The sequence below is a fragment of the Ornithodoros turicata genome, chromosome 8 (assembly GCF_037126465.1).
Source record: "Ornithodoros turicata isolate Travis chromosome 8, ASM3712646v1, whole genome shotgun sequence".
Taxonomy (NCBI): Eukaryota; Metazoa; Arthropoda; class Arachnida; order Ixodida; family Argasidae; genus Ornithodoros; species Ornithodoros turicata.
In genome coordinates, this window is record NC_088208.1 from 11,520,004 (window position 1) to 11,544,068 (window position 24,065).

The following is a 24,065-nucleotide window of genomic DNA, read 5'->3' on the forward strand; positions in this document are numbered from 1 at the left end:
AGTCAGCTGTAGGGATCGAACCCACATTTTCTGGATTACCAGTCCAGGGCTCTACCAATTGAGCTAAGCTAACACGCCTCTCCAGCGGCTTTCGGGGTGCGTCATCTGAAGGGACGACAAACCAGCCACTCACTCACCCTCCTTTCACTCTTGCATTTTTTGCTCACTCATACACACATTCATACGACGGAAATCGACGCAAGCGGCACCTGTTGAACAAGAGAGAAACTGATGTTCTGAGGCTGGAACAACATAGAAGGGACAGATACAAACAAAGCCTCAAATTGCCTAAGAAATCAACGATGAGAGATGGAAGTCACTGAAAAGGTTAGCCAGCTGTAGGGATCGAACCCACACCTTCTGGATTGCGTCGATTTCCGTCGTATGAATGTGTGTATGAGTGAGCAAAAAATGTAAGAGTGAAAGGAGTGTGAGTGAGAGTGAGTGGCTGGTTTGTCGTCCCTTCAGATGACGCACCCCGAAAGTCGCTGGAGAGGCGTGTTAGCTTAGCTCAATTGGTAGAGCCCTCAACCGGTAATCCAGGAGATGTGGGTTCAATCCCTATACAGCTGGCTAAAGTTTTCAGTGACTTTCATCTTTCATCGTTGATTTCTTAGGTAATTTGAGGCTGGAGAAACTCGATTGATTCGGATTGAAGCGGAAATCACTGGTGACAGACCAAAACAACGGATTTTGCGCCAACTTTTATCAACGGCATCTGCATGGAGAGAGGCATATTGGGAAGGCTCAGACTTGCAGAAATGGTTGCTGGCAGAAGTGATTGGCCAGAAGAGCGGTACAACCGCTTCTTCGTAGCAGACGACTGCCGCTATGAAGTTTTAAACTACGTAATGTAAGTAGATCGAATCAAAAATGGACAATGATGTATGTATAAATAAAATGAAATTAAATAATGCGAAATCCTACGTATAAAGGTCGTCCTTCTTGCTATTTTCTTGGTATCACGATCTTAACTTGGCCGCACGTTAGCGACGAAACATCCCATTTTCGCGTACATAATGATGGCGGAGCGAAAGTTGAAGCTGATTTTGCAGATGCGTACATGAGGATATATACTCACAGTATGAAATTAAAGTAGTCTGTGATTTTTTTTTTTTTTTGACATGTAATCTCCACTTCGCCGTTCCAAGAACCATCCTCCATTTTGGAAAAAAAATTGGTGTCATGGCAGCTCGCATGGAAAACAGTAACTAATGAAATGCGCCTAAGTTTGATTGACAGGTCGAGACACTTTTTTAGGCTCCTCCTAGTGGCCAGACTCCCTTTGGCGTACACGGCACTGGCAACATCAGCCCCAAATTATGCAACACTCGGTAGTTTAGCAGACGACGCGGCACTTTCAAATACACGGTCCCGAGATGTTCGCAGTTTTCAAGAAGCACCGCTTTTTCTGTGCATTTCCAACAGGTTTTGTAGCTTTCCTTGGCACCATACCGTTTGAAACACCATGGAAAACCCGCTGATGAAACTACCTACTGTTGGGATCCGTGGCCGTTTGGGCCCGAAATGGCGCTGTGCAAACTTCACTGCAAGAGCCCTATAGCTCTCCCTCTGGGGTCGAGAAATAACGGTTAATGTGACGACGGATCCTCAACCGGTATCGGCGTGTATTGCCACCTGTCGGCGTTGTTTCACTCGAAGGTGCGATAACTTGCCCATCCATTGGTCGTTGCATATTTAACGACGTATGACAGTTTCCTTCATCCAATGGCGGGTCCTCCACTTCGGGGAGTGGGTAAAGGAAATTCCGGTTCCTCGAGCACAAGATGTCGATCTGCCCCTGTCTTCGAAAATTCGCTCTCCCAACGATTCCAAAAATTGTCTGGACTTAATATGGTCCTTATGTACTCGATGGATCTTCCCATCAGCATCCCGGAAGATCTCTCTCCCTTCCTTTCCAATAATGTTTCGTGTTTTCCAGTGACCTTTCCTCCGGGGTACAAGCATCCACACGCACGTGTCATTTGCAAACGACCGGTGCCGTGCCCGTTTATCATGACAACGCTTTTGTCGTTCTCTGGCACCAGAATCCATTGACGTGGGAATCGCGGAGAAGATCAGAGTGCCTAAAGAGGTCCAACACAGAACGATAGTGCCTGCTGTTGAGCCGCTCGCACGGTGGACGTCCTGCGTTACTCGCTATTTGAACAGGAACTCTGGGATAGTTTCTCTCCCCTCCGTAGGTGAGCGAGACAGCGCTCGCTGTCTTGATCGCACGAAGTTCTCGGCTTGTCCGTTGGACTTCGAATGATACGGAGGCGTCCGAACGTGATCAGCCCCCAGTTTCGCAAGGAAGGCCGTAAAGTGTTGACTGGTGAAGAGCAGCCCATTATCTGTCACCAGAACCTGTGGAAGCCCATACTGCACGGAAATGTCTTTCATTGCATTTATTGTCTTCGCTGATGAAGTTAGTTGCTGCCATAGGCACCACCTCGGGCAACTTACTGAATGCGTCTATTATTATGAGGTAATGTTTGCCATGCATCTCTGCAAAATCTGCGTGTATTCCAAACCAGGGTTCTTCTGGGGGCTCCCATTGATGAAGTGGGACCGGAGATTCCTGGGCTGATATGGCTGCACACTGATGACAACGTCTCACTGCGGTTTCAATATCTTTATCGAGACCTGGCCACCACATGTAGTCGCTTGGATTGCGGCCTCCGCGACAAAGCGGCTTTCAGCCAGCTTAATCGCCGATTCTAACGTCAAATTCTTTTCCAACACAAGCCTGGCGCGAATACGAGTGTCATTAAGGCCAACGATGAACGCAGCGAGAAATGAACGTGATCGGACATCTGTTTCCTTTTCGTATTCGCAACGAGAAATCACTGCAGATAATCGCTGAACGAAGCCTTTGACTGACTCGCGATATTGTTGACCCGTGGAGAAGAGTTTGTAGCTAGAGCCCTGCACTATCCGCGGATGGAAGTTGTTATCCGCGGATATCCGCAAGATACTTGCGGATTCGGTTGAAAATTTAGAACTCTCTGCGGTGTGCGGATCGGATGCGGATATACCGCGTGTTGTGATTTTTCCACGAGCAATTTATTTGTATTCCGCGCCAACAGCGAGCGCATGCTCGGGTTCACCTTCGACCATGCACGGCCAAGATGGAAGAGAAGGCATTCTGCGTCTCGAAGCATGCGAGCACCGACGAGGTAGCGTTCCACGCGTTCCAGAAGTCTCCCCATATCGCGTTTGTCGAAACGTTTACCTTTGCTTGTCTTTTTGAGTCCTCCCGTGACTGCATGGACGTATCCGAAATTATACCAACATATGCTTCCGGCGGTCTTTACGCGTCCTTCGAAACGTGCGGATTTTGCGGATTGGATGTGGATGGTGCATTTTGCTCAGCGGATCGGATGCGGATGTAAACTGTTGTGTATGCTGCTGTGCGGATCGGATGCGGATAACGTGTGCGCGGATGTGGATCGGATGCGGCTGCCAAAAATCTCATCCGCGCAGGGCTCTAGTTTGTACTTCCAAACTCGCTTGAAGCTTTTGGGCGTAAAGTGCTCAGATAACTTGGTAGTAACCTCTGCGAACGGTACCTCTGTGATGTTTCGAGGCTGCAACAAGTTGTAGAGTCGTTTGAAGACATCCGGAGTGAGCGCCGAAATTCCAAGTCCAGATTTGTCTGCGTTGTGAGTGACCCTTGCTACTTGTAACGACGCCTGAAAACGAATTTCGTAAAGCTTCCAGTATTCCTTCTCTGGATCGCACCTCCCTGGACTCCGAAACCTTCGGACAGCAGCATCAGGAACTGTACCCATCGTGGGCGCCGGAGTCTCGTCTCCTTGCATTTCCAGACAGCAAACCCGCTTGTCGCCAGTTGACGTAGCCGATATGCGTGGAATGACAACGGTTTAGTTAGGGTAAATACAGACGAGACAGCTCATGTTTGAAGCTGTGCTTCCAGACGAATGAGCCAGAAGAATCGCATACCAGCTCCCGTGGCATAGTGGTTAGGATGACCGCTTTCCAAGGCGAGACTAAGAGGTGACACGGGTTCGAATCCTGTCACCGGCTGTGCTGTCTGAAGTTTTACGAAGACTTTCCAGGCGAATGTCGGCACAGTTCACCCTGAAGTCGGCCCAGGTCGCATACTACCCCCCCTGTCCACCACTCCGTCCTGCCGTCCTCTCTCCATCTGTCCACATCTGTACCACAGTTGATTCACAGCGCTAACACAGAATTTAAAAGAAGAAGAAGAAGAGTCACACTGAGGCCGTGCTTTCGCGCATCGTCTTCGGTGCCCGCCAACCATCCCACCAGCGCCACTCCAGAGAATTGCTTTCATTACAATCCATTTCGTTGTATCTACGAAACGGTCACACGACACTCACCTTGAGCAGCATAAAAATGCTACGTGAGTCCACACCGCCGTTTTACTTCTCGCGTACTTTGCCTTGTTCTCCTCGCGGAGCCCCGCAACCCGCGTGATGTCTCCGATAACACGGTACGCTGTTGAGATCCGTACCGCTGATACGCTGTCGAAGTTCCGATAGTGTCGCGCATGCTCCATGAGACTAGCGCCGTAACGGGCAGCGTATGGGAGACGCGAAAACGGTCTATTAAAACTCTCTAGCAGCGTGTGCACTATACCAAATAAATGTGCAAATAGCATTAACCCAAGCAGCACGCCAATATTGGACCAATATGGGGAGTGCAACCAGGCTCCATATTGGACCAATATTACCAATTTTTCTCTGATAACACCAACGGGGAGTCCGTGTAATAATAAAGCATTATCCGGTTTAATATCCACCAGTGATATTTCTTCTCTCTTCTTTTTGCTTTTTTCATTTCTGCAGATCTCATTGATCCACATTGCATACAATAAAAAAAAAAAAAAGACTGCATCGCCGCAAAAAAGGAGAACGGGTGCTACGCCCGTCTTACTGAATGACACAAGCAGACTCACGGAACCGCCAATACCAAACATCCCTCACAAGCCTTCATAGGGACCGCAATTTCCATGAACGAAAAATTTTTCCGACCCGCTACCGGAGTACAACGGAGCGAAACACTTTCGTTACGGTGACGGACATACGCCAGAGCAACTCACACTTGTTGCAGCAACCTGAAAGCACCTACCTTTACACAACAGCCATCCTTTCCTATCAGACATTGTGTTTTTTACGTGACCTTCCGCAATTCGGTTGTCATTAGGGGAACCAGCGACATTTTAGTGCGTATGAAACGTCCGATCCGCTGTCGCGCATGCGCATTAGTTGTAGGACGCGTGATTTCGCTCAAACGACCCGCTCGCTCTCAGTCGGCTTCACCGATTGGCATTGGCATCGCGAAGCAAGATGGCGGCTGCTTCCACAACGGGGAAAGTTGAGTTGTTGAGTTCCAATGAACCTTACAATTTGGATTGCCACGTATGTTGACTGTTTTGGACAATCTGCGGGAAGTTGTTGGATTTAACGACGTACTGAATTCATTCAACGTCCAATCTTCATTCACTTACGCTCTTCAACGTCCAATCTTGCCGTGCTGCTTGGGCATTTGTACAACACGGGTACGTACCGTTTTCTGTATTTTCAGTCAATATGGGGTGTACACGGGCAAAATGAGGCCTATATTGCCAGGATTTTCCCAATATTGGCTCAAAGTGGGTTATATGGGGCCCATATTGCCCAGTTTCAGCCAATATGGGGGAAATCTTGGCGAAGCGGGCCCCATATTGGACCAGCCAATTTGCGCACAATATTGTGTGCTGCTTGGGAATAAGCCTCTTGGCATACTCTGACACCCGAATAATAATCTTCTTTCTTCTTTTTGTTTTCTTTTTTAGGGGCCACGTTTTGGACCACAACCTCAACCCAGAACCACCGTTCGGACGGCCCGAGTTCAAAGTGTTTACACCCCTAATTGGGCTGTTCTAAATTTTTGACAGGAGTGTCACCTCTCAGTGCCCTCCCTCTGGTGCAGATTTACGGACAGCGGTCACGGCTTTCGAACTGTGCACCCCGTTACGTTGAGCGGTGCAAGGTCCAGGTGTCGCTCCCCTGATATAGTGCCGTGGGGATAGTGAGGTTTTCCGCGAACTCTCGAGCTTCCACTGCCACGCCCGCAATAGCTGTACACCCCGTACAGATAGCGTTAGAAGTGTTAGTGGCTCTGTGCACTCACAACAACAAAGACTGTTGCGCGCAGTGCGCTGAACCACCACGCTATCCCTTATGTACGCAAAGGCGACAGCATTCGACGTGTCGTTTTCTCACGTTAAATACGATAACCTGTACGTATGGGAGTCACACAAAAATGAAGAACCGCAGCGCTTTCTCAAGTACCTGCGGCGTACCGGTCTCCTCAGCGGCCTGCGACATCATGGGTGGGGCCGACGGAGGGCCCCCGAACCCACATTGCCTTAATCTGACTGCCCTAGGAAAACGACTACCCATTAAGGAATTATTTACCAATAAATAGGAAGCCATCCATCCTGGCTGACTTTTCCTTCTAAAATAAACAGACTGCAGCAAAAAAAGAAGAAAAAAAAGGTTCCAGTTGGTACAGTTCGACGAAAGCCGTCACACATCCTGCCGTCGGTATGATCGGTATGAACTTATCTACATGAATAGTTCGAATAAAAAAAGTCAGGAATATTTATATCTATGAGATTCAACAATTAAAGTCAAAATTGTACAGCGCAGTGCCATTTTTGTTACGATTTCGTTGTGATCGCCGTGTTCACTAGGTCTAACACCGACCACAAAACGTATTATTTTCGGTTATAGATATCGGCAGCGGGGCGTCAGCAGAAACTGATTTTTGGAGAAACTTATGTGAGAATGTACATCTGCAGCCTAAAATCAGAGTAGTCTGTGAAAATGTTTGTCACGAAATTCCCTCTTGTTCGTGTTTGTTTTCGTCGCCATTTTGGATGGCAGTGAAGTGTCATCGCGACCCCCGTGATAAAAAGGAAACCAGTCAGAGGCGCGGAACTGTGATTGACAGGTCGAACCCCCTTCTTGGGACTCTCTCCAATGGCCAGACTCCCTTTTAACATACGGCTCTGCTGTCAGCTGGCGATGCATCCACCTTGCGGACACTTTGTGGAACCGAAGGATATCGTGGACGATGTGGCGTGCTGACCCATGGCTGATAGATGTGTGGTTATTTGATTCACTTTTATGCGACTTTTTCTTTTTCTTCACGATAGTCTCAGCTGCTGCAATTTGTTTTGGAGTCACGACTCTGCTTGCCTGACCAGGTCGTGGCGCGAATCTTTTACTGAATGCACTTCATCTCGGAACATTCTCGTCCACTCATAGACTTGTGACACTGACATACGTGCACAGTCACACAGAACAGTCATTCGTCGGTGAATTTCAATGGGTTTTAGCTCTTCACTGTACAGGGAACAAATGAGAACGGTGTTCCTCGTTGGCATATGCCAAGTGGCGCAGCATCTTAACAACTTTCCAACGTGCTGATGTTAATATCTCCAGTGACTAAAATGTTGATTTTCTTTTTGTTAAATGTAGTAAACATATCATTGAGGTCCGAAAGAAAGTTCTTAATTTCGCATGAATTGGAACGATACACAACTCCTATACTGCAATTGGAGCTGTGGGACATAAGCAGTGGTTCGAGGGACAGATTGGGCGTAATTTAAATAAATAAGAATTCACAAAGAGGCGTTGGCTCCTGCCAACGCCTGTTGGCGGTCGTGTCTGAGTGCATAAGAAATGTCATTTCTTATATACAAAGCAACTCCCCCACAACTGGAAAGTGGCCGAGTATAACATTCTAGACAGTAGTTAGGGATGGGTGTAGTATGCTTCAGTGGTGTCATTGCTTAACCATTTCTGTCACACAGCATTGAATGAGAAGTCGCGTTTAATAAAATAGGTTATATATTTTTTAGAAGTGGGCGCTTAGGCTGCAAATGTTAAGACAGATCAACGAGAATACATGTGTGCTGTTGGTAAGAAAATTGAAATGTCAACAACATATTGGGTCGTTTTTCTGCGGATGCGCTGTGTAACACCTGTGATGTCGAAGAAAATATAGAACATATCTTGCTTTACTGCAGAACATACGAACAGCAAAGGAAACGCCTAATGGAAACAAGGGGTTACCTTGGTCACCCAGACCCCTTTCTGGAGTCACTCATTTACCCTACTGGACCAATGTCAACGCGGCGGGCAACACAAATCATAGTCCTAGATTACATGAAGGAGAGTAACCTCCTAGGTATTCTCTGACAGCAAGAAGGCATAGACAACGCTGTGAACTGAGTTACAACGAACCTGTGACCAATTGAAAGTGATTATGGTGAACTGTATGGTGTGAGCCGAAGGTGACCACCAGGTGGCACAGCCAACGAACTTTGCATTGAACGTATCATCCTCACGTGTCTCTGTGCCTTTGTGGCAACTTGCGCACGTCTCAGCAGGCAGACCGCCCTCTTTCTTATTTTTTTTTATTTCTTAGGATAAACGATACCCCCCCCCCCTCCCCAATGCAGCAAAGTGGTCTGTTGAATGACTGTATGAGCGTACGATTTGCAGTGTTTTTTTTTTATTTTTACAACAATAGCTGTAACGTGGAGGTATAAAAGGGGGAAATTTTCGAGTCGGCGGGAGAGTGTCTGAAGCACGGTGGTCTGCTGAAGCACCCAGTAAAGCGGTTCCGCTCGCGCCTCGGAGAGGGCGCCTCAGGCTCACGCTGGGATGAACCAGCGCTGAAGTACTTCCGCCCGCGCCATACAGGAGGCGCCACAGTCTCACGTTGTGATGTCTCAGCGCGTCAGGAACAAACATTTGTGTAATGAGTAGGACTCGAGGAAAGGAACGGAAACGGGATCGCCAAACTCTCCCGACAAATGACTCTTAGTCGTTCCTAGCTCGAGGGGCACATCTGGAAGAGAGTGCTCGTGTAGGTTATGCTTGATTTTCTATCTTCGAAGTCGTTCGCGAATATGCCCCGATCTTACCGACAGTTTTTGTTTCTTTTAAGAGCGATAGCTGTAAAGTGAATGTGTAAAAAAAAAAGGGGGGGGGGTGAGATTCTGGAGCTGGCAGAAAAGTGTATCAAGCTGAAGAATCCAGTAAAGCGCTACCGGCCGCTCCTCACAGAGGGTGCCTCGGGCTCACGTCGGGAGAGGCTTGCGCTGCAGTGCTTCCGCACGCGTCTCACGGAGGGCGCCACAGGTTCACATTGTAATGTCTATGCGCGTCGGCAAAGAATCTGAGAGGGAGCGGAAGAACATGAGGAGGAAGAAGATGAGCGAAAATAATTGCCCCCCTGAAAGCATCGGCCGTGTTTTCGCGACCGCGCCGCAGATTTAAAGTGAGGCTCCGGGACAATCCGAAACTATTATAACGACTCTGTAAATAAGTTCGATACGTTCTTCGGAAATGAAAAATAAAGTTGGTTTTGCAGTTGGGGACTCGTTCGTTGCCAAAGCAACTCTGAAGCTCAAAGTGAAACTGAAACTTCTGAAGGTTCCCTCTGCTACCTCCTGTACCATGCGTGACGTCACCGGTTGTCTCGCGTGGGCCACCGGCCGTTTTTCTCGCAATTCCACACACACAAAAAAGGACGCTTTGCGGATGTTCCCACCAGGATTCGCGACGGGAATACGCTGACGGGGGACAGAATGGCGCTCTTGTAGGGTCACTTCTTCACCAAGGGGAAGGCGCAGCTCCGCTGTCCGAACGAAATACGGCTTTTTCTGACTAATAAGTGCTTCCAACAGTACAACCTTCTTTATGTTACCCGTCTCGACGGCACAACTCTGTACATAAACCAGCAAAGAATGACAATTCAGCGGCTGACCGATAACATGCAGCGCACCAAGACTGGCAATGGCTCATTTACATGGCATCGCATTTACTGGCACGGCATGACATGGCGTCTAATTTACCATCCACCATTTTGCTCAGCTCAGGGAAGCCCTACATATTCACCTGCAACTTGGACGTTGCCGATGGTCTCGTTAACGGCGCGTTCGGAACATTCAAGCACGTCGAGTAGCACGAAGATGGTCTGCCTTTCCCCATATGGATCCACTTTACGAGCGACACAACCGGCAATCTGGAAAGAGTCAAAGCAGCGCCACAGAGAAAGGTACTAAAGCGCGCCGTCGAACCACAGTGGGTGCCGCTCCCGCGATACATCGTCGAGGTACAACTGATCGCGAAGCGCGGAATACACTTTCGCAGTATGATATCCCCTGCTATTCAGAACAGCGGCGCTATCTACTCCCAAGTGATGTACGAATAGAACAAGGCGCGCGTCCAGTCACTTCTCTACGTAGTACTAACTCGCTGCACGTCCCTAGAAGGCCTCTCCTTGACGCACGCATCAGACTGCAGAGAAAACTTCAAGTTCCACCACGTAGCGGCCGTGTACGGCGCGATTTACGCGACGGGTTCGGCCGCTTGGTCAAACTCTCCCTCAAGGCTGCCACCATGGAATGTCAGGACGATTTCGACGACCCGGACACTCTCTCAGCATCATCCTTCAACGACCGCGCTCTCCACCCAACCAGACTACACGCTGCGCACGATTTGTTCTGCGGCGCGCAGCGTTCCTGCGCATGAACGAGACATGGCTGGATATGCCCCTGGACATTCCCGGGTTCACCTGCGTGCACATTGTCTCCAGACACTCATCAACAAGGGCTTCTGTAGCAGCAATTTACGTTATCAACAGCGCTATCAACGTCACCGCACAGCACTCGCCAACCAATGAACGTCCCACATCGCCGATATAAGCGCGGGATACGTCGCCCAAGAAGACCTCCTCCTGGCATACATCTACCTTTCACCCCACACTAAACCAACGGCTGTCGCTCAGTTGACCCATTCTACCTTCGAGCAGGACTGGAAACCAATCCTACTCACGGGAGACTTTAAGCTAGACGCCCACAAAACTACTTTCGTGACTACTATGAAGGACTACCTCGCGTCCAACATTCAAGAGGCCACGGCTCGACACAGCTCCACCATCGACTACGTCTTTACACGGCGCGTGCTTGCGCAAGTACACGCACGATCCCTCACCACCTGCTCCACCGACCACAAAGCACACCTCACCACTCTCAAACAACAAGAAAAGAAAACTTTGCCCCAGGTGAACCCTGCAGTCGTTGCTGGTGAAATAGCGCCAATGATTCGCGTTAACTCTACCATTAAGCCCCGTCTTATTCTCTTCAGCTAGTAATTCAGTTGATCGGGCTTTTAGTAGGTCCTTTATATGGTCGATGTTGAGGGCGTTCAGTTCCTGTAAATTCTACGAATCTTTTCCACGTCTAGTACATGCACATATCATGTTGGTAGCATTTCTACACTGGCAGATTTCTTGCAGGTGAAGCATCTTTTGATGCTGCCGGTCAAAATGCCCTCCCTGAAGGTAGGGCTGATGGGAACATAGCGTGTGGATGGCAGTCTACGTAGAAAAGCCACACCGGGAGGGTCATAACATTCGTCCATGGTACAGGAGGACGTGCCCTCGTCTGATGCTCCTTCTTCAGAGTTTGATCTCCAGGAATGAAGACCGCGTTCCTCTGGCGTTCCTGAAAGAATTATGGTGCGTAATCGAGCTTTGTACCTCCTGCTTCCTCAAGTACACTGAGAACAGATTTGGTTTTAACGCCCGCGCTGCTGGAGCAGTATTGGGTAGCGAAAAGCAAAGGACCGGTCCGCATTTTGCAGCTACGCGGCAAGAAAACCAGTCTTGTTCGAAGTGTGTAACAGCTGAGTAGTAGTAAGGCAAGTACAATACCAGAAACAACGTCGCATACGCAGCAGAGCTGCTACATCATTCGCTACTTTATTCGCTATTTCGGAAGTATTGGAGGTACCACCAGATACTAGTATAGCTGCTCTTCAGGCATGGGTATTTCACTTTTTCTGTTATGTATTTCTGTGTGCCTGAATTTGGTGACCCGGACAAAGAACATCACGTCCGGAGCAATTCGTCCCTTCACCATCCCAAATTTCCGACCACGCCATCGAGCAGCACTACCTCCGGCACACACGGCCCACCTTCACTCCTACCGCACTCTTCGCTCTCTCTCACCTACGCTTCTCTCTTCGCTCAAGTCTTCTCACGCTTCTCACTGCCGGCCGCGACACTCGAGCCTTGCGCTCACCTGCCGGTTGCGGCAGTCGCGGCAGCCGACGCCTCGGCACACTTAAGCCCGTCTCGGCACCTCACTCACTCCACCTGGGACTATCGAGCTTCGGCTCCCGTGCCGGTCGCGGCACCTCAGGACCACGACACCGAGCGCCTCACTCTCTCTGCGACGGATCGCTGTTCCCGTCCACACCTACCACAAGGATGACTACCTACACACGGATCGCTGTTCCCGTCTTCATCCTCTCTGAAACGCCGCCAACGTGTGCCGTGCCCCTGTTCGACCACACGTCACCACGTCTATACGCCTACCACGGTCGCCCGTTAACTCCAGCTCTTGCGATGCGTCCGCAACGCATCTGACGGCCGGGGGACCCCTGTAGCGGACGACGACAACGATGGCCACGCGCGTGGAGCACCGGCTTCAGTTCCACCGGCGCGGCCATGGAGACAGGCCACCGTCATCGCCTCTCCGTGGCATACCATCATCGCCGGTCGGGGCTCATGTAGAGGAAGACCACCGTCCTCTACATTTTTTCCCTTCAAAATAAATTTGTCGTACGATACCTGCGGCATTTTCCCACGGGGTGTAATAAAATATACACAAACGTCGCAATTTGTAGCAAAAACTTTAACTGCGGAAGTCAGTGCAATGGTGTGCGGGAGTAGGGAGAGGTCCGAAACTCTAAATAAAATTTTGAGGGTAGCTCAATAGGTAACCTTAAGTAATTTATTGACAAACAACAAAATAATATTCTGGGAAGCAATGTATAAATTTTCTACGTAGTGCTCCTGCTCTTTAAAGATAGGTGCGACATCGTTGGGAAGCGCCTGTATTCTAGCAGAGGAATCTTTTGGGGCAAGTGCGCAGCCAGTCATACACCGTTTCTTTCACATCTTCGCCGTATGCAAACACCCGGCCCCAAAGATCCTCCTTCAGGCGACCAAAGATGTCGCAGTCCGATGACACAACGTCAGGCGAATATGGGAGGTGTGGTCAAATCTAATGGATCGTTCAAGTATTCATATACGAGACGTATGTGGGCGGGCCTAGTCATGTTGGTCGTGTTGGAAAAGAACCCGTTTGCTGAGCAGTCCACGGCCTTTATTTGTTGTTATAGCGGGATTCAAATGTGTCACTAGCAAATTACAGTACGTTTTGGCGGCTTGTGGACAAAAGACATGACGTTCCCAGTAACGCGCTGAGGCAGAGAACACGCCGAACACGATCGACTAAGAAGGGCGCTCTGCACTAGGGGGACGCAGTTGCTGCTGCGGTCAAGAGCAGTTTATAGAGAGAGTTTCGCCATGGCGAAACTCTCTTGCCTAACTTGAACCGCATCATGCGACGCCACGGCTGAACGACATCCCTCGCCCGCTTTGTTCAGAAACTAAGGTGTCGTTATAGTGAGAAACACAACGCTCCCATGTTCCGTAAACTTTTGTCCAGCAGTGTACTGTATGGTACCTACTGGTACCATGTTGTCCAACAAGACCATTTTAAGTATTATTACTCTAATTTCAATATATCCATCATTAAAAGCATCGAGGGGCCTTAGCTGACGACCAACCCTTCTAAACGGGTACAGATGACCGTTTCGTTAAACTAAAATGTCGCCGTGTGAGAAACGCAGAGCTCCCATGTTTGGTAAACTTCTGTCCAGCAATGTACTTTACCTGGTATGGTGTTGTCCAGTAATATCCCTACGAGACCGCCAACGAATGTGCTGGTCCTCAGCAGCACATTGATCACTTGGTCCAAGTCGGAGCTTCCTGCAAAGACAAGTCACGTGTCCATGAAGAGGGTCAAGTGCTGCGCCTTGACGATTTTGATTCACGTTAATAGCGTATGGACGTATACTGCTGCCACAGGTCTGGTAACTGAAGGAATGCAGTTGCAACAACACAAGCCATAAGAATATCTTGTCTGGTTATCTTGTAACAAAGAAACGCCCATTTAGGACCGCGTTGCTGTAGTTTACAGTAAAGGGACCTTGAAACATTCGTGCAAATTTGGCGCTTTCGCCGGAGAATCGTGCTCAAGAATCCCTTCCACCTAATATACATGCGATTTTTGCTTAGCGTACACAGTTGGTAACCAAAAATCGCGTCCGACACACCGCTTTCAAGCGGCCTGATGTCGCCTACGTCATTTACTGATTCAAAGTCAGTCCGCGTTTGGGGAAGCCTCTGACGTCATTTTAAGGTTCAAAGTCACGCCGACGGGCATCAGCTCGCAGGACTTCTGTTCATCGTGTTTTATACATGACACTTCCGTCATTTTAAGTTTTTAACCAATGCTGGCATGGTGAATGTACGAGTATTGGCGCTCAGGAATGCTTGGTAGATTCTTCTTGCAAAGGTTTTGACGACCTCTTCGTAGGTGCCTTAACATCTACAAATTATGTGATGTAGAGTAGACAATAAATCATACCGGTGTCGATGACATCTGTATTATGCTCGACCCACAATGGCACACAGAGTCCCAGGAAAAGGGACGTTCCCAGGACGAAGAGATTCCGTGTAGAATTGAGATTCACGAACTGCAGGTTCGATAGGCCTGCAGCTGATACGATGCTGAACATGACGATGAAGGTCCCACCCACGATCGGCTCTGGTATGGTGACAAGGAAAGCTCCCATCTTACCCAGTGTGCCCAGCACTAAAAGCACACCGGCAGTGTACTGGATCACTCGACGACTCGCCACCTGCATGGTATGTACAATGACGGGCATGTAACAGCGACATCTTTACAACAACAAAAAACACTTGTTTATTTGGTGAAGGTGAATAGGGAGCCTTATCGCCAGGGGCGATACTCTACCCCATTGCTGGTGGTCGTATGGAGATTGAGATAACGCGCCCCTTCACACTAAGGACTGCAGTCCTGTGGTATCGAAAAAGGTCAGGAAAACTTTAAGGGAGAGCGCTGGTGGGCTCGATTTGGCCATGGACCAAGAAACTTTGATGGTGAGAGGGGACGAGAGTCCAGTTGATTAAGAGACATGGAAAGTGTGGTCCGGGAACGTTTGCATTGTGAATGAAGAAGAATGTGGCCTATGTCTCCTAGATCACCGTAGTTACGGCATCTGGAAGAGTCAACTTGTCAGAGCGGTAACGCCGCTGAGCCGCAAAAGCACATGGGCTCGCGTGCGATGGACGAATGCAGCGTCTTGACGAGAGGCGTTTCGTGGCACCCGGAAAGCGAGCGTTGGATCAGCGCTTCTTCGCATGGATGGGGGGGGGGGGGGGAGAACGTGATTTGCCCATTGGCGGGAAGCCTTCCGACGTCTAGTGGTGTCACTAGAGTTGCTTCGGCGGTGCTGTCGTTTTGTTTATTCCTCACGACACCACAATAGGTTGCTGGAATCCACTGGAGAACCATTCTGTGCCCTGCTTCGTACGCACGATGGTAAGCCATTAACACATTCGTCACTACGGGTACGGACGATCCGCGTATGCCTGTGTCCTTAACAGCTTGCAGTGCGGGTGTTGAGTCGGTAAACAGTGTCCATTCTTGCGGGGTGAGATCAACGATGTCCTGCAGAGAGAATAGAATAGCATAGAGTTCCGCAGCTGTGGATGAGATTGGATGCCAAAGGCGTCGTTCTTGCACTACGCCTTCGGATGGTATAACGAATGCGGAGGCAGACCTTCCATCTCTGGAGGCGCCATCTGTGTGTACAGCTGCAGAAGCAGCAAATTTCTCTTCAACCAGGACACAAAGCAGAGCACGTCAATATCATGACGATGTTCACAAGCCACGACGTTGCGGAATATTGACAAGCAAGCACGTGAAGATTCTACTTCGGTAACGCTTTCTTCAGGGCACAAAAATTGAACTGCTACTCAAGACAAACTCGGTGACGTCATACAAGAATGTTGTTTCACACGAAAGTAGCACATTCGGTTTAGCGCATACGTCAGGGTATCTATCCTCCTTTGTCCCGTAGTAGCCAACAGCCGTAACATAGGTTTGAGTACTCAGGACTCTGCTTCCTGAAGCTACGTCTCCATCATCCAATTGGAGACCACAATGGAGATGACTTACAGCATACATCGCCCATCTGCCGTCCACGTTCGTACCTTTTAGTTACGCACCTGAGTGATAGTATAACAGCGTGTCTTTAGTTAGTACTCGTCTGCATTATAAGTCTCTGGTGCATGGTTTGGCCGCTGCACTATCAGGAACAAAAGGAGTAAATTCGGGGGCAGTTATAGATCATAGTTACATTGCAAGAGCACATCGGACTACGGCCATCTGACCCTGATATTTACTCACTAGCATTCCATATAGTCCCGAAATCTCGCATAGACTTTCGTGTGTTCAGCCTAGGAAGGGACTATCGGATATGACAACCCAGGTAGTTGACAAAGGCACTTGAATTACTCTTCTCCTCCCCCCCCCCTCCTCAGAGAGTGAGCGCGCAGCAGCACACTGGAGTTTCCTTGTGCATCGAAAGGCTGACATAGCAGTCATTTTGCTTGTTTATGACTAATATTGCGACAGCGGAACGGCAGCGGAAGAGCATTGGGAAGTAGTCGTAAACGCTGAGATGTTGACCTTGTGCTGCAATTGCTGCAAAATGGCAGGCAGCTAACAGGGGCTATGGCGCGTTTGGCATTCGGCAAAATTGTCCACGTGGGATTCAGTGGCTTTGGGGGTTTGCGCAATCTTGTATTGGAATGCGAGTGTGATGATGATGATGATGATGATGATGGTGACATCAGAAAAGAAATATCGAGATTCAGGCCCCTACTTGGTGAGAGAGTTTCCAAACGTACTATGAAAGGGCACAGGGCTAGTAAAATTAGAAAATTATGTCGCCTTTTGTTACGAGTTCCTTACTGAAATACGTGGGTGGAAGTTATGCAGCCTCTGGATAGGGGAGTGCGAACATATATTGAACAAACAGGGCTGAACAACGTTGAAAAACGTGTCCCGTTTTTAATCACATGCCGTGTATCGAGCACAATTTAAACTGCGCCGTTTCAAGAAAGAAGAAAAGAATATAGTTCGAGTACTCATCCTGGTCCCTCTTACCTTAGTAATGCCGATCGCGCCGATGTTTTCTGAATACGATGTAAGACCACATCCTGAGCCCCACAGAGCGGCCAGGATAGAACCGACGCCCTCCATGAAGATTCCTCTGTTGACTGCGTTTACCGGGGGAGGTGGAGCACCGGAGAGCCTTGCGCAAGCGTGGTAGTCTCCCACTGATTCTACTATGGAGATCAGCACGCCAGCAAGAAGGCCAACAACAGCTCCTGTGCTGACCGTTGGAATACCCCATTGTACTGTAAAAGACATACTGTATACAACGCCCTTTCTTCGTTTTATCACAGGCAAATTCCGCAATAGTTTGTTCTGGTCGAGAGCGTTTACAGGGGGACAGTGATCCGGTACGTTCTTCATTGTTCAACAAGAAACTGTGCGCCTTCTCTGTGTTTAAGAGTATTGAAGGAAATAAGGTATTGAAAGTAAATAAAGTCGTTGGCATTTAGTTTCGCAGCCTTTAGTTTCGCAGTCGCACTCGCGCAATATTTGGTCAGTGATCCCTTCGTTCACTTGTACATCCGTTCCTACATATTCAGGGGGGGGGGGAATATGTTTATTAAGAAAAAGAAAGGAAAGGTCAGCCAGACGAGGGTCGGCTTGCTATTCCAAACAAAAAGGGAAGGGGAAGGAAAGAAAAATAAGAAAAGAAAAGGGGTAGAAAGAAGGAGAAAGGGGGAAGAAAAGAAAAATAAGAAAAGAAACGGGAAGAAAAGGAGAAGAACAAAGCAAAGGAAAAGGAAAGGAGAAGAAATGAAAAGAAAAGGAAAAGAAGGAAGAAAAGGAAGAGAAGAAAAGGAAAAGAAGAAAGAAAAAGAAGAGAAGAAAAGGAAAAGAAGAAAGAAAAAGAAGAAAGAAAAAGAAGAAAGAAAAAGAAGAGAAGAAAAGGAAAAGAAGAAAGAAAAAGAAGAGAAGAAAAGGAAAAGAAGAAAGAAAAAGAGGAAAAGAAAAGGAAAAGAAAAACTGAACTAAAATACAAAACTAAAACTGAAAAGCCACACACACAGTCACACAATCACAAGGCGTTGGCAAGGCGTTGACAAGGTTCGAAGGAGGAGCGCTGTGGTGACTGCCCACTGGGCCGAGAGAGAAACACAGGGCTCACAGGGAGCCCAGGAGACCCGTGTTACGCAGAAAGCGGAGCACCGCTTTTGTGACTCTCCACTGGTTAGCTCGCTGCACAGGGCCAAGGAGTGTTGCGAGAGAAACGGCTGTCCGTCCGTCCGTGCACCCAAGCTCTGAGAGACGTTGCCAGAGCACGGCCCGATGATGGTGGTGACGCTGACAGTGGAGGAGCTGATGAGAAATATCGTCTTCTACACCGCAGCAGGGGCAAGTGGGAGATGAGACGCGGCCCATTTTGAACAGGAGGGAACGGGTGAGGGCAACGTTCAGCCGGAGACGATGTAGAAGGGTCTCCTCCTCGCGGGTACAGCGGCAGCCGATGGCAAATTCCAGTGAGGGGTCGATGGACTGCAGGAACGCATTAGGTCGGATAGCGTCTACAAGAAACTGGCGGGCGCCGTCGCCGCAGAGACGCCGTATAAGCCCGTCGACGATTGGCAGCAGCAGCAGCCTTGGCAACTTTACACGCCCGAAAGGTCGCAGTATGTGGTCCGGAACAATTGGCACACTTCGGCTCGCGCCGAGCAGTGCACTCTTTATAGTCATGTGGGCCAGAGCACACTTTACATCTTTGTGGCCCACGACAGGCATAGTGACCGTGCTTTTGACAGTTGAAGCACTGAACAGGAGGGTCAATGTACTCCGAAACGCGGTAATACGTGAACCCAAGGGGAATCTCTGCAGGGAGCATAAGACCCGGCTGGAAAGTGAAGAGGACGCTGGACTTCGTGATTGCGGTGGCAGATCCGTCGCTTTCACGGGAGAAGGCCATTTCTCGTTTAACGGCGGTGACTCCACGGGGTTTGAAGAACTCCAATAGCTGGTCCTCGCTGTAAAGGCGGGGAACACCCGATATTCTGCCCGTGGTACGAGTGTATGAAGCTGGAATACGGGGTTCGGCAGGTACATTCGCGAGCGACTTCAGGCTGAGCAGTCTGCGCGCCGAATGCTCGGAGGAGACATGAAGGATGAGAGTGCCCTGCTTATTGATTCGGTGATGGAGCACTTTCTCCTGAGTTGCTGTTAGGATGTCATGGGCGATAAGATCAGGGTTCAAATTCCAGAAGGAATCCGAGTCGCTCTTGCACCTGAAGACTACCGGGATGCCCCCTGGGCGATTCTTTTTGTGGGTGACGACTTGAAATGGCGGCTCACCCTGTTGGTGACCTTGTAGGTCGCCGACGAGCATGCCTTCCGTGCGTAAGGCGCTGTCTGGGCCCTGCAGGTCAGGAGCGCCGTCGAGGCCGAGCATAAGCTCCGTTGTCGATGACCGCGGCCCGTTATCGCTCCCAAGAGCGCTGCTCTGGCACCTGGCAACCGGTGACCGGCTGCGGGCGCTAAGCGGCTGAGCAGACCTCCGGGAGTCGCCGCTGGCGCTTGATGCGCGGCGTCTCCCTCTGCCCACGTCCATCCAACGGGATTGGAATGAGCAGTAGACCAGCAGATTCAGTAATAACAAATCAGAGAGAATCAAATCAGAGAAGAGAGCAGAAAAGGAACACGTCCGTCGGGTTCGAACTTCTTCTTCTTCTACATATTCAGGGTCTACCACAGAACGCGTGCAGAATGCAGAAAGGTCAGAAGGCGCGTGATGTAGATAGCCTGAAAAGGGTTACGAAGGCGCGTCTGTGTACAAGAGGCATGTTTTGTTTCACGCAGCTTCAGATACACATCCACCACCACAACAGGAACAAAAAAGCTTCCTATTCTACCTTCAACAGTGCAGCGTCTACTTATATTTTTGATTCCTAATAAACGAATTTTCAGGTAACTGTGCGTCGTTTTCTTGCAGTCAAGGTTTTCTTCAGGAAATAAGTGAATTATTCGTCATTTATCCTCTTCCATCTCAACGACCAACACCACCAGCGTTTCCCGTTGGATTTGTATTGGACTGGTCGCCACCTCCTCTCGGCGGGCTCCGAAAACATGTATCACATGTCCATGTTTCATCGTAAGTATGACAATGATAATACAAAGACTATTCAGTTTGATTCAGATGCTGCTCGACTTGCCTCCTGTTCAGTTCTGTTCTGTACTTGGTAAGTTTGGCCACATTTTGTCGGACTTATGTCGCGAAAGCGTTGTTTCCTCGGAGCATTTGTGAACGGAAGCGAGCAGAGCCGTTGATTGAGACTGCAAGGACAGTGAGAATACGGAAAGCGCGTATGCTTAACCCGTTGCTGCTACAAATAACGTGTACGAGTGACATCCTCACGGAAGATTCCAGTGGAAGAAAAAGCGGAAACACTGCTCACAGAGACGAAGTTCCGTTCCGTGTTACGTTGAGAATTCACACGGTGCGGAATATCGGGAGTGTCGTAGTGCACACTTAGCAGACGACACTGTCAGCTTCTCTTCCTGTCGTCTGCTACGGAATGCCGCTCGTGTGAGTACGAGGTTAAAAGAACATGGAAGGTCTAAAAAATATGTCAGAGGGAGCTAAAAGCAGGATTACTTGCCTTCGGACATATATTCGCGCGCAAAAAAAAAAAAAAGAGAAGAAGAGAAAGAAAAACGAAAAAAAGAACGAGTGCAGCGCTCAAACCTGATACGCAAGAGGATTTCAACGTCGCGGGACAGAAGAACACCTTCCCCCATCTGCCAATCTGCGACGTCACCTCATCCACTCAAGTGAGACTCATTCCGCCTTCTCCGCTTCCTTTTTCTTGCGGTTGTATTTGAAGCCGCCCGACCCGCACCTGAAGCAGAGCAGTCCACCCGTCGCCTTGCTTCCGCGCTGTAGCAGACGATTCCCGGTTTACAATGAAAGCGGTCGGATGATCTGACGCCACAGCACACCTGAAGGAGCTGGGAGAGTTCATCGCCGCTACACGCATTCTTGTATACCAATCTTCTCAGGAAATGCGAGCTTCCCAAATGTAACATTTGGCGACACATTTCCTGAAGGTAGTGTGTTCATTTCCCGCCGTACAAAAAATTACGCGTATATGGTCGAGTTGACTTTCATGGTACTTTAAAACGCCCTCCACTTTAAAAATAACAGAGTTCTCTCATAGGAAAATCGTTGAACTAATGCAAAAAAAATTTGGGTGCCTTCTCGTAAGGTGTCGTCGTACAAGAAATCAGTTGTATTACGTATCTTGGCCGCGTACGATGACATTTCGTGCGATTTTTTTACGGCATTCGACATGTTATATGAAACACGTCTGGTACAATGCAAGATGACTGACATAGAGCGCTTGAGTGTAACTATACTTACGCGGATATGGAAATCTGAACCAAGAGCTCCCGTGCACGGCCCTCATCTTGATGTCTGTCCGAGCCGCACTGTCGGAGCCAAAGGTGTTCGTTGCTGTCAAGCCCCAGCACACGAGCCACATGGTAATTACTGCCAAGATGACCTGCATGTGAGACCTGTGTGACCTGCGGGTTGCTTCAGAGAGGTTGAGATGCCTCATAATGGGGACGGCTGTTGGCGCTTTAGGAAGGAGGCTGTCTCCCCTCTCCAACAGGAGAGTCAAGATTTCTTGACTCCCAAGGCTAAAAAAAACACTTGCAGGTGCCTTCGTGCTCGTGCCACGTTTACCATGCGCTCCTGCTAGAACTTGAGCACTGCTACCACGACCTACTAGATTATATGGACCATGTCATAGGCATCCCTTCCCAGAGCCGCATTTGGAGGCTAGCGGTGGCACTACTCAGCGTCCCGGTTATTGCTTCCCCAATTTCTACGATACTTTGTACTTCAGCTTACCTTAGTATTTTTGTACAAGCGGTGGATGTTCCACGGGAGATGCTTCTTTCGAAAGTGGATTATCATCGCTATTCTAATAATAATAATTCTATCTCTTTTAATGTCACACAGCATTCTTGCCAGAAATGAAGATGTTCACAACCCTGAATTACCTAGGTGGTATCTTCAGAGCAACAACACAATGTTCACCGCAATAAAGCGTTACTGTTTGAAAATTGAATGTCGCTACATTTAGTAGCTACAGTTAGTCAGAAACACAGTTGGTAATGAGCAAGTCTTCTAAAGCGCATTTGTACCCCCCCCCCCTTCCACTGCGTCAAATCCCGATTCCCCCAAAACGGAAATCCTGGGAAAAGCCACTGGGTCACTTCATACGTGACGTCATAGGATGTGGTCACGATGCGAGACCGTCACACATTATGTCGCCCCCCCCCACTGATTTCCAACCCCCCTAGAAGAAAATCCTGGGAAAACCACTTATTTTAAGCACCTAGTCGTCAAGAACCGGTGGATGTGTATACACTATTTGCCAGAAAAACGATAATACAGATCACGTAACTGGTAAGGTATAACCTAGCGGGACGCCGCCGTTAATGTTCCTTTTCAGAAGCTGCTCTGGTTGTTCCTCGGAACCTCTGGACATCTTGACAGTGACTCGTTCGTCTCCTTCATCTTTTTTCTTTCACATGTGACAAAACTGGTTCCCGACGACCTCTCGCACTGCCTTCCATTCTTACTTCTTTGAGGCCTGGAATGTTTCTTGGGAACTTCTTTCTATTAACAAAAGCGTAATTCCCTGGATTTTTCTTTTTTTTTTTTTGGCTACCATCGCCGCAGCAGAAGTAATAGATGATGGTGTCTGGGCCCGCAAGTTGTGTAGGTGATGGTGGTGGTGGTGCTGGTGAAAGGGCCGCCGTGGTCGCCCTCGCATAGGCGGGCAACGTCACGAATGACGCCCTGGGGGAATGTGCGTCCTGGGCCGACTTCGACACGCAACTTCGGCACAGTTCCCTTTCAAGTTGTGTAGGGAAGCCATGTGCTTTATCAATAAATCCACCAATTCCGTCAGCCGAGCTCTTGCCGTGACCCGTGGCGAAAAATAACCATTTCGTCACGTGCGATCTTTTCTCGAATTTATACCGCTGATTCTGGTTCTTGACATGCCTTAAGGCTCCGTCCGACACTAATATGGTCCCGGGAAAAACACCGGCAGTTTCGTCCATCCAGTCCTTCACCAGGTTCAGCGCTACCATGGCTTGGGCGGTGTCGTAGAAAGTGTCACTAATCACTGTTGTGAGAAGTGAAGAGAAGATCTTCTAAAAAGGCTTTATTTTTGAAGCGCGATGTGGGCAAGCTTAAGCTTGTCCCATCCTACAGTTCGCAATACGAAGAGAAGATACATATAGAGAAGTGAAGAGAAGAAGTGATGTGGGCAGCTAACGCTTGTCCCATCCTACAGTTGGCAATACAAGTGATGTGGGCAAGCTAACACTTGTCCTCCCTACACATCCCTACGCTGTGCCGATGAGAGCCAAGAAGCTCGAAACGGCCGTCTCCTTTCAGATCGGCGTTCTAATGATCGCCGTGGAGGTAGACAATGTAGTGCATGCCTGCTCTTCGTTTTTAGGACGAGGGCAGTACTATTTTTGAACCGCGATGTGGGCAAGCTTACGCTTGTCCCATCCTAGAGTTGGCAATACAAAGAAGTAACCTGGGAACACCGAGTGCTGATGGCATGCTTTTGGACGACGACGAGGTGTTTAGACGTGCACTGTTGCTGCTCTGTTGTTAGGCCCTAGCGGAATTATTTCATTTATAACTTTTCACTTTCGTTGCTTGTAACTGCAACTTTCTAGTTGAAGATCTGGGTGCGACGCAGTGTCTCCCGGTTGAGACACCAGCTGAGCTGAAATGTGCGACAACCAAGATGATCGCATCTTAGTGTTCAAAGTGCGAGCACCGCAGGGATACTTTGGGAAAGATGTGTTGGATGCTTGTAAGCGTGTCGCGCCTGGCAAAGTGCATGGTGCGCAGAATCAAGGGTATGGT

At 49.0% G+C, this 24,065-nt stretch overlaps 1 protein-coding gene, 1 long non-coding RNA gene and 1 other non-coding gene across 6 annotated transcripts in view; 1 reads left to right on the forward strand and 2 right to left on the reverse strand.

The window, feature by feature from the left end:
* Positions 1 to 73, reverse strand: Trnat-ggu (transfer RNA threonine (anticodon GGU)). Its single transcript has one exon. It is a non-coding gene; the product is annotated as a tRNA-Thr (tRNA).
* Positions 74 to 5,346: 5,273 nt separating this feature from the next.
* Positions 5,347 to 6,529, forward strand: LOC135365944 (uncharacterized). Its single transcript, XR_010414029.1, has 2 exons — positions 5,347 to 5,548; positions 5,825 to 6,529. It is a non-coding gene; the product is annotated as an uncharacterized LOC135365944 (long non-coding RNA).
* A 4,768-nt stretch (positions 6,530 to 11,297) lies between these two features.
* Positions 11,298 to 24,065, reverse strand: part of LOC135366456 (solute carrier family 23 member 2-like) — a 41,256-nt gene continuing 28,488 nt past the window's right edge. For all 4 annotated transcript variants that reach the window (XM_064599166.1, XM_064599169.1, XM_064599167.1 and 1 more), the window contains exons 7-11: positions 21,522 to 21,663; positions 17,165 to 17,418; positions 14,555 to 14,828; positions 13,798 to 13,893; positions 11,298 to 11,557 (exon numbers count right to left, since the gene is read on the reverse strand). In XM_064599166.1, coding sequence (XP_064455236.1) covers positions 11,310 to 11,557; positions 13,798 to 13,893; positions 14,555 to 14,828; positions 17,165 to 17,418; positions 21,522 to 21,663 — 1,014 coding nt within the window. In that variant the 3' untranslated portion in view covers positions 11,298 to 11,309. The remainder of the gene's footprint in view (positions 11,558 to 13,797; positions 13,894 to 14,554; positions 14,829 to 17,164; positions 17,419 to 21,521; positions 21,664 to 24,065) is intronic.